The sequence below is a fragment of the Pezoporus wallicus genome, unplaced genomic scaffold, assembly GCF_028554395.1.
Source record: "Pezoporus wallicus isolate ANWC-B61680 ecotype Strahan unplaced genomic scaffold, APGP_CSIRO_Pwel_v1 contig_3017, whole genome shotgun sequence".
Lineage (NCBI taxonomy): Eukaryota > Metazoa > Chordata > Aves > Psittaciformes > Psittacidae > Pezoporus > Pezoporus wallicus.
Window position 1 is genome coordinate 4,054,759 of NW_026638957.1, and position 22,616 is coordinate 4,077,374.

The 22,616-nt window shown below is 41.9% G+C and overlaps 1 protein-coding gene across 3 annotated transcripts in view; it reads right to left on the minus strand.

Annotated features, from left to right (window-relative positions):
• Positions 1–4,722: 4,722 nt before the first annotated feature.
• The window catches only part of PRIMA1 (proline rich membrane anchor 1), a 44,753-nt gene continuing 26,859 nt past the window's right edge, over positions 4,723–22,616 (minus strand). Inside the window, exons 4-6 of one of the 3 annotated variants that reach the window (XR_008972656.1) lie at positions 21,648–21,777; positions 7,881–8,108; positions 6,116–6,230 (exon numbers count right to left, since the gene is read on the minus strand). Coding sequence is in view for 2 of the 3 variants with exons in the window: in XM_057413431.1 (XP_057269414.1) it covers positions 6,131–6,230; positions 21,648–21,777 (230 nt within the window). In the remaining variant the exon portion in view is untranslated. Of the gene's footprint in view, positions 6,231–6,841; positions 8,109–21,647; positions 21,778–22,616 lie in introns of those variants that run through there. The other 2 variants (XM_057413431.1, XM_057413432.1) reach the window with 2 other exon arrangements.

Sequence of the window (22,616 nt, forward strand, 5' to 3'; positions counted from 1 at the left end):
CAGTTACAAAATGGTTTAAGAGTTACAAAAGAACATTAAGGAAATGGCTTAAATAAAATCCTTGTTAAATGGAAGATCAGCTCTGAAGGGATATTTTTGATAGAAAAGAAGTATCTATTAACACTTTAGCAAGGGAAGATTAATACCTACTAAAACATCAGTTGTGGATTTTTTCAACCATCTGTTTGCTCTGGGGGCAAAGATTACATCTGCATGAAGCAAGCATACCCAAATTGGAGCATCTTTCAGAAATGGAGAAAGCTGTAATTTGAAATTAATTTTACTGGACATCTATTAAAATGATGTAGAGCTTCGCAATACATGTGTCCAGATGAAATCAGTGAAATTAACTCGATAATGATTGTGTATTACCAAAAACACAGAATACACTGCATCTCTCATTACAAATCTCTTGCTCCCTCTCCAAATAATACTAAACATCAGTAATCGAATTTCTGTCTTCGTATCATAATGTTGGTTCCCAGTGATTGTGCAATGGAGGAAGAGCACACCAAGCAACACCAGGCTCTTCAGCATGGCAAGATGCTGTGACTCATATTATTTAGCAGTGTTTTCAGCTATGCTCAAGACACAACCCTGGTTTTAGGTTTGGAGCTCTTCTGCTGTGCTCTGGACTAATCAGGTTTGCACATAATACTCCCATTGCCTGCTGAAGAGCACCAGCACTTGGGTCGTATTTTAACATGCATTATTGATTCCTGTGACAATGACAAAAGCATGATGAGATCTCAGACAAATGGCACTGAATTCTGGGCTGATATCTTCACCGTCAGTAGGACTTGTGGAACCTCACCTGAATTTCACTGGGGCTGTGCCCTACCTTTTCCTGCAGACTGGTTTCCCAGCGGTCTCTTCCCAGTTATAGCAGTCTTCTTCAAAGTAATGCTGTCTGGAGGTACAGATGTTGACCTGGCAACTTTGATGCCTAAAGCAGGGGGCAGTGCCTTCCAGAGGCATTTTCTTTCTCAGTGGTCACAAGAATTAAAGAAAACCAAGCTGCCTCCCCGTTTAAAACAATACCCTCCCTCTCCAGCTGAGCTGACCTCACTTAGGCACCTGGTGCACCCTGGGGAGTTACTTTAGGCTTCTTCTATGGATGGGGAAGGAAGAGTTCTGCTGGGAAGGAGGATTCATGTTGTGATGGCTCCTTGGCTTCAGAGGACCTCACACAGACTGTGCTTTTCACCTCTCTCTGGTAAAGGCATAAAACTGCGAGTGGTGAAGAGGAGAAGAACCACCAAAGGATCCAGGTTTAATCACTGCAAGTCAGTGTTGATCTCCTTAAAGACTGGTCTATAATTTGCTTTTCTTACTGTGTGGAAAGGTGAGGGTGAAGTCCACACAGGGAGTTAGAAATGGTGCACATTATCTCTTGTACCAAAATAAAGCATGGTACAGAGTATAATGTAAAAGATCAATCAGTCTAAAAGCAGAGTATGTTGTTAGGGAAACTTACAGCACTTTTGGCATAAAAATAAGGGGTTTCTTGAGCTCTGGGGAGCTGCAGGAATATACGAGTGCACTTCCTTCACTTATGAAGCACCAGCAGTGCACATATCTGGGACTAAAACTGCAGGATTAGGCCAGACAGAACCAAACCCCAGCCAGACACAGGTTTGAGCAGGAGCTACAAGCTTCTCCAAAACCAGAACAGAAAGTATTTCAGGAAGCAGAATTAATTTGGGCAGTAAAAGACCCTGAAGCCATTCTTCCCTTCAACATTTCTCTTCAATGTGCAGACTGATCTCAACATCATAACCAACAGGACACAAGAAACTTTTTACAAGTACATTTTTATTTAAAATAAAAATTAATTGTGGTGCCTTTTTAAAATAGGGTACTGCACAATCTGTATATGCAACACAGTTTTTGGTACGGAACATACTTATTGAGCAATATCCTTAAATACTAAATATACATTAATGGCTTGTTTGAGAAACATGACAACATTAATTCTGATATTTTTTTTCTCTTTAGTCATTTAACCACTGATACAGATTTCCTATAAACAATATTCATTTTCATCTGTACATGTGGTACACAGTTAAGAAGGCAGATCTTAGAATATTTACATTCATGCACTGATTTAAACACAATATTTTGCAGTTTAGAATTACATATTTCTGTTTGTACAGGTGCAGGGAGTATTGTAAATACATATCTACCATAGGCCTGATTCTCCATTGTTTGGCAGCATCTATGGTCATGACCTGGTTGAAGCAGGAGGCCCACACTCGCTTCACATGCTGTGACCATATGGCATGCAAGACTGGACAATTAGGTCTCTGTATAGATACATATCAATATATTTATATCTTATACTTAATAGATCTTTCCTCTTTCCTTGTCTGTTTTCGCATCATCTATCCAAGGTACAGATACTTTCCTGGGCACACCGCTGTATCGGGTCTGAGCTAGGTAGGGTGGCAGGGCTGGAGCTTCAGCTCTACCTTCTCGGCGTTGCTAAGGGCTGAAAAAACTCAACACTTTGCAGCTTAGGCCCTTAAAGTGCATTCCCTGTGTGTGCCTGTTAGTGGTGATCCTTGAGAAGAAATTGAGTTGATGCTCACCCTCAGACTGAACACAGCAGTGTGTTGAGTCTGTCTGGAAGTGGTCAGAGCAGATCAGTTAGCTTCTGCATAGAAACTGGCCACCTTTGCATCTGCTGGGGATCTGGCTATTCTGTGAATGGAGCTATGCAGGACCTTTCCACCCCTGATATTCTGGTGGCTAAAAAGAAACTCAAAATACTTGTAAAGCTGCATCTTCGATTGCCAGTTCCCCACATGCAGGGTCACTGCTTAGTGAAGCCCTTATCCATCAAGCCTGTTCCTTTCCCTTTGCATTTAATTATAGCTCAGTAAAGAAGCACAGAAGCCTCTTTTAGAAGACCTTTGCAAGTAGTCTGTAGAGAGTCAAACATGACCTGAAACCATACCAGCAAACTTTAGAAATCATTCCTCAGTGACACTGCTGTTCTAGCCCCTCTTTTCTGAGGACTTGCATTTGCTTCCAGTATGCTTTTCCAAGTGACTTTCTGTAGATCACCGTACATTTTGGTGCAATGTAGTCAACTGTACTTGGGCAGGAATCTAAAGGCAAAAAAAACCCCACTACCCTGTGCAAGATTTGCCATGCAGCTGTGTCAGTGTTGAAAGCAAAAGCTCTGGACAAGCAGAGTAGCAGCTTTCAGCCTGTCTACTGCTGCTCTTCTGTGGCCAATGGATTATAAAAGCACACTGGACAATGTTTGTTTAAGAAATATTATGGTGATTATGTACCCAAATACATTTATTTAATAGCAGGTTGGATATAAGGATAGTGTGTATCTGCCTATGCAAATAAGCTACATCTTTATTTCTCAAAATACTGCCACAGAGCTGGTATTTTTATCTTATCTTGATTATACGGATGGGTAAATTGAGGCACAGGGAGGCAAAACTACTTGCTAGTAAACAGCTGATCAGTGGCAGAGCTGAAAATAAATCCTAGTCCTCATGTGCTGCTCCTTGAAATGCTCTGCCTCCCTGCTCTCCGTGGAGTTTTTACTGTTTATGTTCTCCTGAGGAAAACCTCATGGGACCTGGGGTGGGTTTTTTTGTGTTATGTCATGCTCCAGGGTTTTCTCTAGAGAGAACATTTTGCCATTGACAAAACTCAAAATCAGACAGTGTCCGTGATCATCTCTTTAGACTGTCTCTTGCAAAAACAGACACATTTTGATAGACATAATGACCTACAAATCCCTTTTGTGATTTTGGCCTTACAGAACATGCCTTTAAAGCTGTATTAGGAAATAATTAAAATCAACAACCTTTAGGAGAAAGTGCTAATCCTGAGCGTATCATGCTGAACTCAACTGCACTCATACTTTATACTCTCAGCTAAACATGCAACCAGTCTCAAACTATGCCATGTTTAGGCAGAAACAACTGCAGTAAAAAACAGAAAGGCAAATGTAAGTAACTACACCAAAATAAATGTTATAGATTAAAATATATTCCTGAAATATACTTGTGATATTTTTGTTATAGTATTTAGGGACTTAGTGCTTTAGGCAATTAACATTTGGGATACACTTTACTAGTGTAAATTCTGTCATTTTAATCCCACTTGGGATCTAAGAACATATCACTGTGTCTTGTGCAAGCACACAACGTGAGTATGGCAGGGAATGATCATACTCTTGGGCAAAGGGTTACTTATTCCCTTTCACTTTTGTAATTTCATTCACTTCTCAAGAAAGTCTAATCTTTAAAAAATAATTTTATATAGCTAAACTTTTACATAGTGATGACAGACTAAAAAGCTAACTTAATAACTCCATATATTCCTCAACAGCAGTATATAGCAGCATTTCATTTTATCATTGAAATGATACTTATATTTACATACACCCTATTGTTCAAAAGGTAATAGAAAACTACAGATGGGCCTGAGCTGAAACTGCTGATTTGAACATCCTAGAGCTATACTGGGGAAGGTCTGCAGAACATCATCTTCCTCTACCATCAGGTCAAGCCCTACTCCCGGCAACAGACCAACCACAGACAGGAATGCGTTCAAAATCAAGGTCTGGTTTCTGCAGTTCAGGCACATCCTTATATAAAACTGAAAGTATCGGTGTGTTTCAGTATTGAGGGATGTGGCAGCCAGGGCACAGCCACATCCTGCAGTGAGACTGGTTGGGTGCCTGCCTGGGAGTTACTCACAGACATGGAGACTGAGTGGTATCAAAGCTTAATATCCAGACAAGAAGCCAGGGTGGAAATCTGTCTTTCACTGCATCACTACTTTCAGCACAGAGGTAAATGGAGACATAGACATGGAGGTGGAAAAAAAGGAAAGTTTTCAGGAGGCGTGGAAAGACCAGCATCTTGGCTAGTCTCACTGCCTTTATCTTAAGGGTTATTTACTGAGTCTAACCTGAGATCTTATGTGAAATGAATTTGGGTGGATTCAGCTTTCTTTAAGTAGTCTGCAATCCACATCATGGAAAGTAGAACACTAAGCTGTTAAACTGAATTTGGCACAACAGCAGTCTCTGCCCAGGGGACTCAGAGATTGAGTTAAAATGGGCACAAACAGCTTATCAGACCCTCAGAAGTGGTCCTCCAAGGCAGAACTACAATGTCCTCAGTGGGTCAGTTCAGGAGACTCAACACTTTCAGGAAACAACACTAATCAGTGGATGAAGAGGACTTGAAAGCACTGCTAGTCCTTTCAACATAATCCTGCCCAAATGCTCATGTCAAGATGTAAACAACTTTCCTGTAGGTGTTCCCCTGGGGAATCAGCATGATGCAAACACAGAGAAACATGTAGAACTTCACAAAGGAAAACTTTTTTAAAGATTAAAATATGTGATGCAAAAATAGAGGATGATTATGAAGTAATAACATTCAAAGCACCACTTAATAACATCTCTCTTTCCACAGCAATGCTAACTGCTAAAATCTTACATTTTGATTTCTTTTGCCTGCAAAGTCTTCAGCCATGGAAATTGCATAGTCAGCACACCGCGGATCAATTTCCTGGGGTAAGTCACAAGTTCATGCAATTTTTGGTTGCTCAGTGGCTTTACAGTAACCTTTGTTCTCTTTTAATAATGAAATAATAAGAATGATAAGAATGAATTATAAGCATACAGAACTGCACAGGCTGGAGAAGCATGTAGGTGACACCTCACACCCTTGGCCCTCAGACCCATTTATAATAAGCTGCTGTCACTCTGGCAGACCATGTTCTCTTCAAAAGATCCTACCTCAGCAGCTTTTTTTGGACACTGAATTCACACTTAAAAGTGGGGGGAAGAGAAGAAGAAGCGTGAGGCATCGTGACACAGCTTTCACGAGATGCAGCATGCAATGCTTATGCCTTTGTGAGGCCTTTTCTCCAGGCAGCCTGGGTGGGCAAGTTTATCCTCCTTTTGGAGAAGCAGCAAGCCTGTAGAGCAGCCTGCTTTACTCTTCTGAATCACTGCTGCGTGCGCTATTTCTGAAATGAAGACCTTGGCCACAGAACTCCATTCTTTGCCTTATTTCACCCACCTTGCGTACTCCCGAGTGTGTGCTTTGAAAGTTTACCACCTCCTGTGGGGTTTTGGGGATTATACAACTGCATTGTTATCAACTGTTTTGTTGTTTTGAGATGAGGTCATTGCATATTCGGCCTGACTGGTCCCGTTCTCTTCTTTTCTCATTGGTTTCCTTGGGTGATCCCAGGTTCGGTGATGTATAGGCAGGGTTGTGGGGAGAAGAAAGGACAGAGATAAACATCTTCTTTGTCAATACAGATTGAAAGCAAGTTACCAGCCCCCAGTACCAACCACCTTTTTAATTTTGTTTGGTGGCCACTGGTAATCATTTGGTAACCACTGACGCTAATTGTGAGACAGTTCAGGGAATGGCCAGCAAGTACAGAAAACTAACATGCATCTGCGCACCATGGAGCAAAATTGTCTTATTTGTGATTTTAACGTGACTCTGACAAGGGAGACCTGAGCAAAATTTTCCTGAAAGACCATGTTACATCATGTAGGTGTTTCTCCATGACTTCTCAAAAGACCTTTATTTAAAGCTGAAGCTTTAAACATAGAAGGAGGAAAAAGCTTTATGCTTTCCACACAGATATTGCAGACATTAGTGCCTTGAGTTTAAGGAACTTCTGAGAGCAAAAATTATAGATAAATGTAATACAACAGTCAGTCTGTGCTATTCTTCTTGACAGTTTAAGAAAACAACAATTAATAAAAAATGGTTAATGGTATTTAATTTCAGCAAAGTATTAATGAAAGATTTATGGAGAGTTACAGGATTGTGATACATATGTGTCTTTTCAGCTAGTAAGAGTTAAGGTTTGTTAATATTAGCCACGATTCCAGCTGTTAGAGAATGGAGATGAAAGGAAGGGGGACTAAGAGTTGTTGAGACTAAGGGTTTGTTGAACCGTTTTTCAGCCATTAACATGCTGTGCCAGTCTGTATCTGTCACAAGGTCCTGTGCCTGTCTTTCGTGACATTGTAAAGCACTCATCCACCCTGCCGCAACTCTGACAAGAGGCATGGAGAATCTGATGGCAATACTTCTCTTACTCTTTTCAGTTCCATTTTCTTTCCCTGTCTAGCTTCCCTCTTCTTTCTTCATGTTAAAAATGTCTTCCTCTCATTTTTATCTTTTTCCTTTTTTCTAGAACTGATTCCAAGATCAACTTTCTTTTCTCCTGAAAATCTTTTTTCCTTTCCTCCCCCTTTTTTGTTTCAGCTTCTCTTCCCCAAGACCTGCCATTTGCTCTTTCCCTTCCCCAGGCTGGTCTTCCAGCACAGACACAGGCAGTCTGTAGACTCTCCTAAGATGGTAAGACCTATCTGCAGACATTGGCAGAGATTGCTGGTGCTACTACACCAGGGGCACTAACACACTTTGGAAGCATGGCTTGGGAGACTTGTATGCACGTGTCACAGTGATTAAAATTGACTTATGTATTTAAAAATGCAAAATCATTTTGGCCTGCTGTGATTTTTCAACTGCCCTTTTACATTAGGGCAGTAGCTCTTTTTTGTACCATTAGCTCTGTGTGTCACTAACTCTTTTTTACCTCAAATTTCATTGACTGTTGATATCCAAACATGTAAGTTTTCTTCTTACACACCAAGGGGAAAGCTTTTATCCCATTTTCTGCCTGATGAGTTAGATTATGCATCACCTTCCTATATGCAATACGCCAAGCCCCCTTTCAGATGAAGTGCTATAGCCATGTATTTATGCATTTCCATTCCAGGTTTGCTCCTCACTCGTAAAAGGGATGTTTCAAATTAATGAAGGAATGAGTAGGGAACTATTCATATCTGACATACTTACTTGGTGGCAGGTGAAACTTGTTTGCTAACAAGTGCTTTGCATTGCTTTACAGTATGATTTGCTACACACTGTGCTTTGATGTTTAGCAAACAAATTGGTGCTCTCTTCATGCCAAACATCTGTTAATGAAAGGAACATGCAACTCTGTACAGCTTAGTACATGCTTGAAATCATGCGTCAGAGTCCATAATGACCTCTCCACCATGCATGCATTAATTTGCATGAGTCCTAAAATCAAGAAAGCATTAAACCACCATTTAATAGCGTATTTCACATGTCAAACTTAAATTTCAAATGAGGTTCTGATCACATTATAAATCTTATATATAAAAGAAATTCATATTGGCTTGTACCGGTTCTCTGCAGAGTCCTGCGTAAAGGTGAATGTAACGATGCACTTTCAAATATAATTTATATGTACTGTCTTTAGAAAACTTCCAAGAGGAAACAGAGGTTTTGACCCTTTATCATGTCTAGTAACAAAACTCTGTATATTTCACGAAACTCTCCCTGCCAGCTTTGGCTACTGGTGTAAATTTGGTGTAGACCTGTCTGTAAGGTCTGATAAGAGTACTAGGGGAGGGTTTCACCTCATGTCTCACTTGCACACACTTCAGAAAATCTCTCTATATTTCAAATCTCTATATATATTCAAACAAAAGATGACCAGACTTTTCATTTAAACAGGACTTTATTATGCCTTGTTACTTATAGGCTTATTGAAGCTTTGAGGAGAATAAGACCATCGAGCATCATTGCAGCTTGCCTGCCCCCCCTGCATCAGTGGTGGCATGGGCTAGGTCACATGTGTGTCTGCTGACCCCCTGGGGCAAAGTGGCAGAAGGGAAGAAGCAAATCAGAAAATAAGAGAGCTGAAGATGTATTGCTTGTATGTGCAATGACTTCAAAGCTCTTCTCCATATCATGAATATTTCATTAGCTATTAACACATAAAAATTAATAATTTTCATAGAATCATAGCACAGTTTGGGTTGGAAGGGACCTTAAAGATCATCTAGTTCCATCCCCACTGCCACAGGCAGGGATACTTTCCACTAAACCAGGTTGCTCAAAGCCCCATCCAACCTGGCCTTGCACATTTCCAGGGATGGGGCAGCCACAACATTTTGGGGCGAACTCTTCCAGTGCCTCATCACCCTCATAGTGAAGCATATTTTCCTTACATCTAATCTAAATCTACCCTCTTCCAGTTTAAAGCCATTACCCATTAGCCTATCTCTACATGTCCTTGTAAAAAGTCTCTCTACAGCTTTCTTGTAGACCCCTTTGGGTACTACCTTTTGGGTAGTGAAAGGCTAGTATAAGGTCTCCTGGAGCCTTCTCTTCTCCAGGCTGAACAACCCCAACTCTCTCAGCCTGTCTTCACTGGACATGTTTATTTTCTATAAATGTGGGTCTCATGCAACACGCTGCTTAGCTTCATTGGATTGGTCTGTCTTGATGTGCCTCCAGCACACAGCAGAAATATCTAAGCTAGTTACATACCAGTAGAGATCCAGCTGCAGCAGCATCTTCATGGGTTACAAAAGTTGCCCAAGAAACAGGATAAGTATCTGTAAGTCTATTTTCACTCAGCTTCGTCCCCTAAGCTTTGATGCTAGCAGTACCTATGGGAGCTATGTTTAGAGTTCTTGGCTAGACTTCACTGCTGGAAGACCAGAAGAGATGATATGTGGGCTACAGTCAACACTTCAAAAACATCCTGAGTTAGCAGATACAGGGAAGGAATGGAAGAATGAATTTTGTAATGTTATTCCATAACTAGACCATCTCTCTGAATAACCTGAATGTTTATAAGAACATAGAGAATGTGAATGGAGGCTGTTTGCATCTCAGTACTGGGGACGTTCATCAAACATCTGTTTGATTCATGCCGGCCACCAGCCTTCAGAGTTGAATCAGTTCCTGTGACAGCATCTGATGGGAGAAGCAAACTTACTTTCTAAGACTGGTTTGTGAACAGGACCCCTGCTAGAGGAGCTCAGTGCACTAACAACAATTGCCTTCTGGGACACAGCCATAAGATTTTATGCAGCTGCCCACAACAAGCCTTGCCTAATGACTAACCTGGGCTGGACAGTCTGGTGCTATGGCCCACACATATGGGACCCATGTTAAAGAAGGACATTTCTCTGGAGAGACTTTTCGGTGTCATGGAAAGAGAGTCACATTCTAACTTCCCCCTTTGAATGATGTCTATCTGAAGGGAGGATCTGGCCTGTTCAGACTGCAGTAGGTTGCTGAGAAATTTAAGAAGTGGGGTTTAGTCTTCATTTATTGTCAGCAGTGCAAAGTCAGAGTAATTCCACAGACTTTGCTGGAGGATTTGTTTTGATATTACAGAGGAAGACCTGTCCTGAGAGACTAAGGTGATACAATTACATTTCCTATTAAGTCTTCAATTAACCTGACTTCAGAATTACGCCCCTACACAGAAACAACCTTAAGGAAGAGAAGTAGCTTTATTATTAGGATACTGGTCTATTAACTCTCATAATTGATAAAAGTACTTTTAGTGACCCCTCACATTACAACTGATTCTTTGCATTCCCTATAATGAGCTTTAAAAGGTTTTATTGACTGAAGGGATATTACAGCTGCCATTATCTGTTGGGCGTTCTCAGCACGGAATACACTGTCAATATGTTTTTATGACAAAAGGAAAAAAATGAATGGGCCAAATGTAAAAAATGAGCTTATGTTACCAGCCTTCCAGCCTGGCAAAAAGCCTCTAAATGGAAAAAAAAAGACATTACATTCATGGAATGAAGGCACCCTGCTTTGAACAAAGCCAAAACATGTCTGGAGGGTGGCCATGCCTGTGCACTGGCAGTGCCCTTTGGGGGTGAGCTGGGCACACTCCTGCTCCTCAAAGGCCTGTCCTGCCACAGAGCAGTGTAGGCAGCTAAGGTGTGCTCACGGAGCTCAGCTCATGCTAAGTGAGCAATGCAGAAACAGCCTGGGTTTCTCAGTATATGTGTAGCACCCAGATAACAGAGATTATATGTAACTCTGTTGCACATCTATAATTTACAAATAGTAGACAGCTCAAATTTCTGTCCTTATTTCTTGTAGAAGACAATAAGCAAACTTGAAAAACCCAGTATAATGAAAAGAAAGAGGGGATGGGATTGATCTCAGGAACTCCAGAAAGGGCATTTGAAAGGAAGAAATAGGAAGAACCCATAGCTAAATTTAGGCTGGAGATGCAGAAAAGTTTCTTTTACTCTCAGAAGAATAACAGTTTGAACAGAGACTGCTGGAAGAGGGAAAAGGAGAGCGGGAAAACTATACAGCTTCAAGAAGGACACTGATATGTTTACGGAAAGGACCAAATGCCACAGCGCCCACAATACCGGGGATAGACAGGGTAACTCAAGAGCCTTGCTCCAGCTCCATGTTACTCAGATGTCTCGGCTGCCATCCTGAAATATCAAAGATGGAATATCAACTGCTTCAGGGAACTTAAACAACCAGTGTAACAGGAGAAATCTTTTCAGGTGCAGCCTCAGTTTCCCTGGGATTGATTCTCAGCGATCAAGGAAATACCTATGGTCAGAGCTGGACACAGGGTGCGTTGCTCTTCTATGGCAACTGGGTCTGGATGGTGGCTGGGAATGGGTAACTGCTGATAATGAAAGCAGTACACTCTCCTGCTTCCCCCCCCCCCCCGCCATTTTGTGCAGATCAGAAGTGGGAAGAAAATACCATTTCCTGGAGCCCCTCTGTGAACATCTTCCACACAAGAGCAGACTGGATGTATTACTGGCATTATGCATCTGACTAAATCAAAGTCATGGAGACTGTGTAATGCTGGACAGCAATTTAAGGCTGCCCCCAAACTGGACTGTGCACAATCCCTGGGCTTTTGTGCCACAAGCTGAATGACTATGCAAGTCTGAGATTTCGTTTCTGCACACGTGTGACACACGCAAAAGTGAGACATGTACATTCTCACAGGTGCTGGCATGAAGGCAACAAACACTCCTCTGCTTATGTCCCACTCAGAAATACAAAACTACCAGTGGAAGCCCAGAGACCTTTCTCTTAAAATTCTCTAGTCCTTCTGAAACAGACCGAACAACACCTATCACTACTCAAAGTGCTTGACAAACATGTATTAGGAAATCTGGAGAAACACGGCTTTCAAGGGCCCATCTGTATCAATCCTGATCAATACCTTGCTTTTTTTATATAGACAACACATCTAAACATATACATTGAACAAGACATGATAACTACCTACCTGCTTCTGCTCAGCTACAGTGAGGCCAGTAAAAGACTATTTACCTGGGTTCCCAATTAGAAGTTGTCCTTGCGAAAAATGTATTAATATTGCATGGGAAAGTAGAGGTGGGAAAAGGCGCAGGAATACCATGCCTATAAATTGGCTGGCTGTTGATGTCCTGTGCTCAAGGTCAGGATGAGCAATAGTGCTGGAAAATGTGGGGTTGGAATAATAAGGGGCAGGGAGAGGAGATGAGCAAGGGCTGCTCTTCATTGCTCTCTTGCTGTCTCGGACAGTATGCCTCTCACCAGCCAAGTGACTGTAGATATTGCCATTTTAGGCAATGGACTTTTCCATCCCCCAAACAAAGCTGATCTGTGCTACTTGGTGCCCAGATTTTTGCTGAATGTAGATAACTACCTTGCTATTTCTTCCCTCGCTAACATAGGCAACAACCTGAATGACAGACTTGATCCCTGCAGAACAAGGCTACTGCTGTTTCACAGAATCATTTAAACAGAATTTCACAAAATTATTTACATAGTTATGATTAACTTCTGTGCAGATGAACCAACATTTCTGCAGATATTCTGGCATAGAAACGTCTTTAATAGAAGTGTCTGCAACACAAACAAATGTAAAGAGCTGAGAAGAAAATAAAAACCTGTAAAATGAACTGTTCTTTGCAACAATCTAGCTCACTTTGCATTTGAGGCAATCTGTCTCTGCCACCTACTACAGCAAGACCACTAATTTCCAAGCTTCTGACTTCACTCACAAAGAAGAGTCTGCAGAGCCAGACCCTGCTCTTTACAAGATAAATGCAAACTCACTTTAAGTGGACAGCATAGGGTGGTCACAGATTTCCCGTGCTCTAGGTGTGCAAATGGGGCAAATCCATGCAGAGGCAGAGCACTCAGCAAGTCCGTCAAATACCTTGATGTCTACACAAAGACTTGGTTTTGTGCAGTTTAGGGCTGTTTGGCTTTAGAGACCAATTGGCTTTTGGGGAGTGATTTTGGGAGCAATTGGCTTTAGACAATTGTGACTGCACAATTTCTGAGGAGGGACTTCAGTTCAGCTTGCTTCTCAGGGCTCAGAGCAACTGAAGGGAAGAACCAGGTTAGCCTGCAGTTCCCCCTGCTTGGGTGTGTTAACGTCTTTCATAAGGTTTCATGCTACTGCCTCTAGAAGCAGACACCAAAGGTGGCACCATTTCTCTGCCTCCTTGTATAGCCTCTTTTTAAAGGCCAGAATAAGGAATGACCCTGTTTTCACACAGTTCCCTGCACACAGCTAGGATCAGATCCTACACATCAGACCCTATTAGTGCTTCACTCCATTACCTGGCACTAGTTTAAGGAATGGATGTCATGATGCCTGTCTCCACAAGCACTGACATGGACATTTTGCCAACAACTCTCCAAGACAGACAAACCAGAGCATCATTCTCCAGCCCAGCCATACTGTAGGGAGTGGCCACGAGCCTGCTGACAGACGGGACACAAGAGTCAGAGTGAGCTAAGCATGTGGCAGAGCAGGACCATGTGGACCTACTACATGTCTCGCCTTCCACATAAGGCTCTCCTGAGCAGGGAGCTGTGTGCTGCTTAGCAACCCCAAAGCATGATGAATAGTCAGCAATAAGTATGGGGGGTGCAGAGAAGGAAGGACAGAAGGAGCAGAAATCAGACCACGCAGCCTCACAAGTGGTGGCAGCACAGCTGCAATGGGCTGGAGAGTGGCTGCAAGTGATCTATGTGCACTAGAGGAGCATCAAAGCACTGCAAAGAGGGACCCTGTCCGCATCCTTTCACTCCCCAGGCAGTGTGGCTGCATGGCAGCAAACAGCACAGCAAGGCAGCGGTGTGTATGATTTGACCTCCCTTCACAGCAGTGGAGACCCATGAAACCAGCTAGTGAGGACAAGCTTCCCTGAGCCTTTCTTTATCAACACCTGAGGGCATGGAAATGCCGAGATCTTGTTTGCACACCTTGTTGTGACTAATTATACAAAGGTGTGAAACTATGCACACAGATTACAGTGGGAAATAACACTGCCATGGGCAGATGCCTCATTACCTCTGGCTGACAGAAGGAAGCATGTCTGAGCGCAGCTCCTGCTGTTCCCTGAGCTCTGCCTTTCCCTTGGGTCTCTGCACACCGCACTTTGCGTTAGAGCCAGGCATCAAAGTCAAAATTGGTAGAAGCCATGAATTAGAAGAGCCAAGGGCAGGGCCAACCCAGGGCTGCTGGCCAGAAGCATGCTGAAAGGTCCAGTGGGGAGGGGTATCTTCTGCACGGTCAAATTCAGGGCAACGTGGGGGTGATGCAGGAAATAAACCTCTGCAGAAAAGAAGAAAGGACAGAGACTGGGGAGCAATGGGGCATGGACACAGGGCTGAGAGGTGCGCTGAACAGTCCCAGTCATCTTGAAGGTGGCTGAATGCGTGTGATGGATAGGGGACTGACTGGTGCTTAGCTGCTCCACAGGCGGGTTTGGTTTCTTGTAACCCTGAGGAAGATCAAAATGAGATTGGGCAGAGCCTGCCTGGGGCAGTGTGGGGCACATAGGAACTTCTGGGGCTTTCCCATACTTTCCTGGCTTTCTTGTTCTACCTTTTAGGGTTTTAGACCTCCTGCAAATCCACTGTGTCCACTAACCCCACTGGAAGATGCAGTTGTTCAGCCACTGGAGAAATCAGGCTTTACTGCTTTGACTCCAGATGCACTGCAAATATTTTGTGGAAAGCAAAAGGATACAATAAAAGCACCCAGCAGGTTCCCATGGGATTCTCGTTGTATAGAGGGAATTTCTGAGTGATACAGAGTAATGGAGTAATGGATCCGCCACCCTACTACCATGGGTACATTTTCCTCTGAGTCATAAAAAGGATTGCCCCAGGCATCCCAGGGTGCTGCTGGGCTCTTGCAGGCTGTAACAAACACGGTCCTAAGCTCAAATATCCCAGATACAAGCCAATAACTTTCTTTAAATTTCCCTAAACATTGTGCTGGGTACATCTCAGCCACAGCTGTGGCTTTTCACCAGCAGGGTCAGCCACAAATGCTCTTGTGTCAGCTTGTAAAAACTATGATTAGGTTAAGAATTCAATGGATTTCTAAGAAACCTTTTCTATTTTTTTTTGCCTTGTAGGACCTTGGGTATGTAAGAGCCTTGAGTGTGAAGTCAGTTTTTAGACTAGTTGGCGAAGAGAACCCTGATCTCAGATTTATTCAGATTTCTTCAGAAGTTATGGCTTCAAGAAAAACTGTAATAATAAACTCATGGTACACCTGGCAACTCTTTGGTACGTTTCAAAGCTCCAGTATCCACTTGTATCTTCAATTTGTGCTGGAGTAAAACAGGAATATTTCAACCAATACAATTAGACCAGCCTGAGCATTATATTCTGGCATGAGCCTGTAAAACCCACCCATAGCTATTAGAGTTGCATGGAGGCAGTGACTGTATAATACTTGAATCTACTGCAAGACTTCTGCCCATTCAATCTGGTACCCTCATCTGCAGCACAGAAGAGAAAAGTGGGAAGTTTGTTTCTGGTCACAGTGAAAAGTTAATTGATCGCAGGATAGACCATAATGCTCTGCAGAGTTCCGTTGGCATCTTTGTCAATATACCACAAATCAGGAGTGAACAAGTGCAAAATGACCCACAGGAGAGGACTCTGTGAAACACTTGGACCACTTGTTTTATGCTAAAGACTACAGCCTTCCGAAGGCTTCCCGTATTCCCAGTTATGAGAAACATCTTGGTATAACTTAAAAGAGAGAGAGAAATCCCTCACTATAATAGTTATGCAAACATGTATTAATTATAAAAATCCCAGACTGACAGCACTGAAGAGCAGATCCTCTTGCTTATCTGACCAACATGTACTGCACAGGCAACAGGAAAGCAAACTGCTGCACAGCACCACCCATGTGAGTTGGCTCAGCTATCTCTCCAAATGAAAGGCTGTTTTATCCACTTTACTCCTCAGCCATTGATCTGCGAAGTGAGCATGCTAGTTAGCAGCAGCAATATTTCTGCTATTTTACTTAAAATTGAGGTTTGTCTCATGTATACTACCCTGGAAACTGTTGCATAACCAACACCCAGACTTCAATACTGTTTGGAAGAACAACTGATTTTCCTTGTACTAGCAGACAGTTTCCATCAAGCAAGGCTACATTTAGTTTAATAAATAGTGATAGTTTGAAAGAACACAATAAAACTAACAAGAACTCAGAGAGGTTGTGGACTCTCCATCTGTGGAGATATTCAAAACCCAGGTGGACACTGACCTGGGCAACCTGCTGTAGCTGACTGTTAAAGTACAGGTTTGGGCTAGAGGATCTCAAGTTGTCCCTTCCAACCTCAACCATTCAGTGCTTCCATGAACTCATTTCTTGATTAAAAAATGGGATCTTTTGCAGAAAGATCGCTCAGAGTATTTAAATTGTCATTAGTAGATCATCTGTAGTCCAAGGATTCACCACTGGGAGATGACTAAGCATAGAGGTTAAGCAACCCAAGGGGATGTTGGGCTTTGGTTAGAGGTGACTGAAGACCTGGATAGTGATGCTCAGTGGTAGATGCTGATCCTGTTGCTGATAAAAATAACCAGTATATTTTTTCCAGTATATTTTTACCAGTATATTTTTTCCAGTTGTGGAAAAAATAACCAGTATACAGTATGGCGGTCTTTTCCTTAGATTTTCCACTATTTTGAAGTTCGTATTTCAACTGCCTTCAGTGACATTCTTATGTCTTCCTGATGAAGACTGTATGCCCTTTTAAATGGCACTTCTCAGGGGTCGACCCCTTTTGCAGAGCTGAACTAGTTTGAGGTCAACAAATTGCACTAAAGATGCAAAGATCTGCCCCCACATACCTTCTTCTTCTTTCTTTTGAGCACCATGAGTGTGTCCGCTCACCACAGCCTCACTCCCACAGCCTGGTTTTTCTGCTGACTTAGCAAGAGGACTGTCAGCAAACCCTGTGGTACATCTGAGAGCGGAGGAATACATCCTACCTAAATTCCATCAGAGCCAAGGAGTCACATCCTTAGGCACAATGGGCTGCTCATGAATCATCTCAGACTGTGTGGATGTTCTGAAAATATTAAATACATGTTTTCCACATGCTGGAAAACCATCAGAAACACGTCTTGCCATGTTGCATAGCTGGAGCATCAGCTGGCATGGAGACCAGGAGGGTCAGTTTTGCTTTCCCCCTTAGAGGTTTCAGAGATGGCTCTAGTATCTTAATTTATACAGGGAGCCAGGGATTTATTTTTCTCTTTTATGTAACTATCTTATTCTTCACATAGACACTAACAAACCATGAACTGCAGAAATAGGATTATACACTTCAGGTCCCTCTACCCCCAATGTCAGTTGCTTATTTACCAAACAACTCTTGTTAATCCTCTTTACTGTGTTTACTTCCCACTCCCCTCCAGCCTTACTGTCTTACTCATTACTATTACTATTATTATTCTTCAGGTACTTGGAGATGTTAAAAAAATCCCTTAAAAAACAGCCATCCCAGAGCTGATTAAAGAAACTGATCTCCACTGACTGTTTGTGAGTCCACACTGATTTATACCAGATGAGTATTTGTTAAAGCTGCTGGCATTCACGGTGCACTTGCCCAAGCCCACAAACCATGTAATACTGAAATGATCCAGCTTTCTTCTGTGTTAGTTTATGAACTGTCCTTGGACATCCTGCTTTTACTTTTTGGTGACAGTCTTCCAGGGAAAGAGAAAGAATGGCAGGATTTTACACAGAGAGACATGGAAGAGAACTACCTGGAGGTATTCCAGATTTTGAAGCTGTTTTTCATCTGCTCCTCCTATGTATTACTGAAATCACTGGTTGTGAGATCACTTTCCTTAACCATGAAATGAGCACAAAAGTTCCTCTGCTTACAGCGGACCTCAGCCTTAGCCAGTGATTAAGGCTGTTCTAGAAATCTACAGATGTCAGACTGCAATTACTGCCTATGCTAAGTGCCAACCCTTAATTTTTTTTTCTAATGTGCCATGGAAAAGTTTCTTAGGAGAAAATTTACATTTTTTAAAAAAGGAAATACTTCTCTGTCACCAAGACCAGAGAAAATAGCTGTTTCTCCACTGCCAGACTGAGGATGCTATCATGATGTGTGTAACCATGCTGCAGCACAACACAGCATCACATCCTATCTCTTCTGGTGCTTGATCTATGCAGCAGCACACCTGTACCTGGTATGCCAGTCATACAGTGTCCAGCACTGCAGATGCTAGCATCACACACAGGAAATTTAGAGACTGCTTTAAAAGCCTTTGAAGAATCACCCCATATATATCTTCCCAATAGTTTAACCTGTCTAGTAGTTCCCTGAGGATTAAAGATGATTGGCACATTATGGTATTAGTTCCCTCAGGGATCAGAGAGGTCAAGTCCATCCACTGGAATGGAATTCAGCATTTCTTACGACCACTTACTATTGGGAGAACATCAGTATTTCCAGGGGAGATGCAGAGATAGAGGTAGCAGTGTGCTTGCTTGGCTCTGGTAGTCATTTTATACAAAGAAGCACTGATCTGCCTAAAATCAGAGATCTGCTGAAGTTTTAGTTTTTACGAGAGAAAACAAACAACCCACAAGAAACATTTTTTATACAGACTGAATAAAAATACAGTGGAGTTACGATACTTCAAGGCCAGTCACTCCCTCTCTTCCAGCTACAGAAAAGCAGACATGAGAGAGTTTGATTGGGTCTTGCCCTTTGAAACCAGTAAATGAGATTTTAACTTGAGCACAATAGGATTTTTCTTTTTCTTTCTACTTGAAATTTGATTCTTATGAAAGTGAGGGATTAATACAACAGATCCAAGCTCTGTGCAAATAAATCTCTGCCTGTATTTTCCTACTAAAACGTTTAACTCTTGCTACACCCTACAACCAGGTGACTGCGGTTACTTCAGTCTTCAGCATCTCTTCAGTGGGGGGAGAAGACAGATCCATCAGAGATGCTGCAATGACAGAGGTGCCACTTCCAGGAGATGCACAGGAACAAGGGCTGAGAGGATGACTGAAGAGGCCAGCTGGTGGGAATACGGGTGTGGAAAAGGACAGGGCAGAGCATGGAACCAGAGGCTGGGAATACACTGGAGGGACCCTTGGCTTCAGCATCACCCAAATTAACCCCCTTACTCTTTCTCTAGCCGCCACTGCCTCCCAGTAAATAAGCAGAGTGAAGGACTTCTCACACTAGCTCAACAATATGTAACAATACTCTGCGTTGAAGGCAGAGATGCTTCTCTTGTGAAGCATCTTACCTTATTTCCTAGCATTTATCAAAAGATATCTTTTACAGTAGATCAAGGACCCTGAACTACTGGGGAATGCTGCTAGGAACTTCAGGGCATCCTTTTAGCAGAGCTGTTTCAGGAAGGACTCATTGATGAAAAGGAATGCTCTAGTTGCCCTGTAAAAATATAATTAATAAGATTTTCTTTTATAGCTGTCCATCCCATGTCTGAGCAGCTTTTAGCTTAGCATTTGTCAGCAGTGTGAATGTCAACAATAAGTATATCTGAGGAATTTTCACTCTTCTGTATACCTAATGCCTGTTTAAGCAGCTGATTTGTATGCTGATATTCAGACTGTTGACAAACAATGGGTATCTTCATCAAGTATCAGTATTATTCTTCACCAACACAAAGCATAAGACTGTTATGTGAACTCCCAAAGCCTTTTCAAGGCAGCTCTAAACTTGCTGTTTACATTTCTTTTCAATTCCTCCCATATACCAGCACCAGATTTGACAAGCAATTCTTCACTAGGCACAAACTGCCCTGAAGAATTTCTGCTCCCATAGGTATATTTTGCAGCCTTGGCAGAAATCATTCACAATTTGGCAGTAGGAAGGTAAGCGCAATAACTGGTTTTGAAACTAATAGAATTACACATGGAACTGGACCAATCCCTTATGAGCAGCCAATGGTAGGCTGTACAATGTAGGAACTACAAGTAAGAGACTTTGCAGTGTGATACCAATCTAATTGGACTCCAACTGCAGTCCTCCATAAATGATTTTTTACAAGTGCTGTCAGTAGATTGAAAGCTTTCCAAATCCTTAAAACTAATAAGCATTCATTTTAGCTAAACTAGAACAGCAAAGATACTTATGTAAATTTAACAAGAAATCAAATACAGACTTCTGTCTTCTCATTTGAAGTTTTCCTTTTTTATGCTCTTGGATACATTATCCTCCAAATCCTGCATAAATTTTTCAGACAACTACAAAGCATGTGCAATGCTCCATCACTGTGATATCCCCACTGAGGCTCACCAAAAATCTTGCAGTTTTTTTCATGCAGATAACATTTTCCATGAAAGATATTTTCATTTTTTCATTTCTTTTCCTTTTTTTTTTTTTTTAGTATCACTCAAAAATCACAAAGTTGAAAAAAAACTTTAGTCCAAGCTGCAATTCATTTGTCACTGCAGTATCTCAGGAGAGTTATGGATTGCATGCTGCATTCTCTACTGCAGCTGGGTCACCCGGCTGTACTAGCAGCTCCTGTGCAAGACACCTACTGTATGAAACAGTGACACCATGAAGCCATGACTGTAGGGTGTTGTCAGAGCCACACTGAAACCAATAGAGGAGGAAAGAAACTCCCTCCATCCAGGATACAATTCCCAAGTTACTTTCTTCTCTAAACTGACACTTTGGACTTGCAGTTGGAGTATTCATACAGAAATGTTAAAAGTTTTGACTTCTTCCACCAGAAATACGAAATATTATTAGATGAAAAAATTATTCCCACTCCCATTTTTCTATGTAACTGAAGACAATACTTTCTAACTGCTGGAGGCCTATGCAAGCTCATCTATTACAACGACAGTGAGCTGAAATGCTTACTACAGCAACATGCTGTACATAGGCTTTACATTGGCTTTTACACTAAAAGAGACAGCTTTTACATTTGATTCTCTAGATGAGAATTCAGAAGCAAGAAGAAACTGGAAGTAGAGCCTCCAAATGAAAACCAATATAAATTACCCTAGAGTTTGAGTTAAAAGAACTTGCATCAATTTGAAATACTACAATCAGTGATGGGCCTGAGCCAAAAACCTCACATGTAAATTCTGAATACTTCCAGAAGTGGTAAGACAGTGTTTTCTACCTCTACACTTGGCCAAGCCAAAGCTATTGACATTCTGCAGCAACCTTCAGCAATTTGGCTTTGGGGAAATTATTATTAATCTGAACATTGTGGCTGTATCGCATTTCTAGTTTTTCTCCTCCTCATAGACATGACTGTGCATTGAACTTCACCATTTAAACAGGCAGGATATGGTACATAAAGTGACTTTACAATGAAAACACACATTGACTACAGGACGCATTTTGCCTTTAGGATGTCTTTAAACAAAACAAGGTGTCAGCCAAGCCTTGGATCAAGCTTTGTGGGGTTGCACTGCCCTAAGCACAGTAAAAGCATCTGGAGTCTTACCTTTTTATGGCTTTGTAGCAAATGATGACAACTACAAAGAGGAACACTAGCGTGGCGCAGCATACTGCAATGATAATAACCAGGCCTGGCCACCATGTTTCTTCAGTGGGACAAAAGGTAGATTTGGGAGCTGTAAAAAGAGTGTGGAAAAATACATGAGTTCTCCCAAATGAATAGTGTATAATCAGATACGCTTCAGTCACTCATGCAATAGCACTAAGTCAGGGCCACAGACAGATACAGACATGCAAATATTTCACCTTTAAGATGTAAATTTTTTCCTAAGCAATCAACTCCTCTGGTTGGTTCTAGTTGTCATGGCCCTCAGATGACCAAATTCTCTGTGTCAGTGTTGTCCACAACCTGGTGCTCAGCTCTGCTACACATAGAAAATATCCTCTCCCTCTGCATTAGCTATCTCTTGCTGCATCGGATTTAGTTTTAGAGAAGCGTGTTATGCTGATAAGGGCAGGCTTTCAAACCCCATTAGGGGAGCTTTACTGGGAGCCACAGCAGTGCCTACCCATCAGTATTGCAGCTGCGATCATTGTAACCTTGGAGCGAGGAAGGGGGAATCTATTTTAAAAGAACAGGAATTTTATTACATTTATTAATTGCTTTTAGAGGACTACAGTTGACAAGCTTCTTGCTCATTACATTGTCTTTGAATTGTATGTCTAATATGTAGGAAATGTCTATGTAAGTACCACTCATACAAACGATATTTTGCATTGGAAGGAATACTGGCGGCACTTGATTAAAATATTTTCCTTCAGGGCTGTATTCCTTCTCCTGTGCTTTGAGGGGGACACATTTCCTAAAGGATGGTGAGCAACAGACAATGCCATGAGCAGTATCAGTGTGTTGCAGAGGCAGAAGAGACCCCTACTGCAGTGTGTGCAATCACATAAACTCTAGGAGAATTTGGGTCACCTTAAATGAAGTTGCATAATGAATCATTCAATGGAA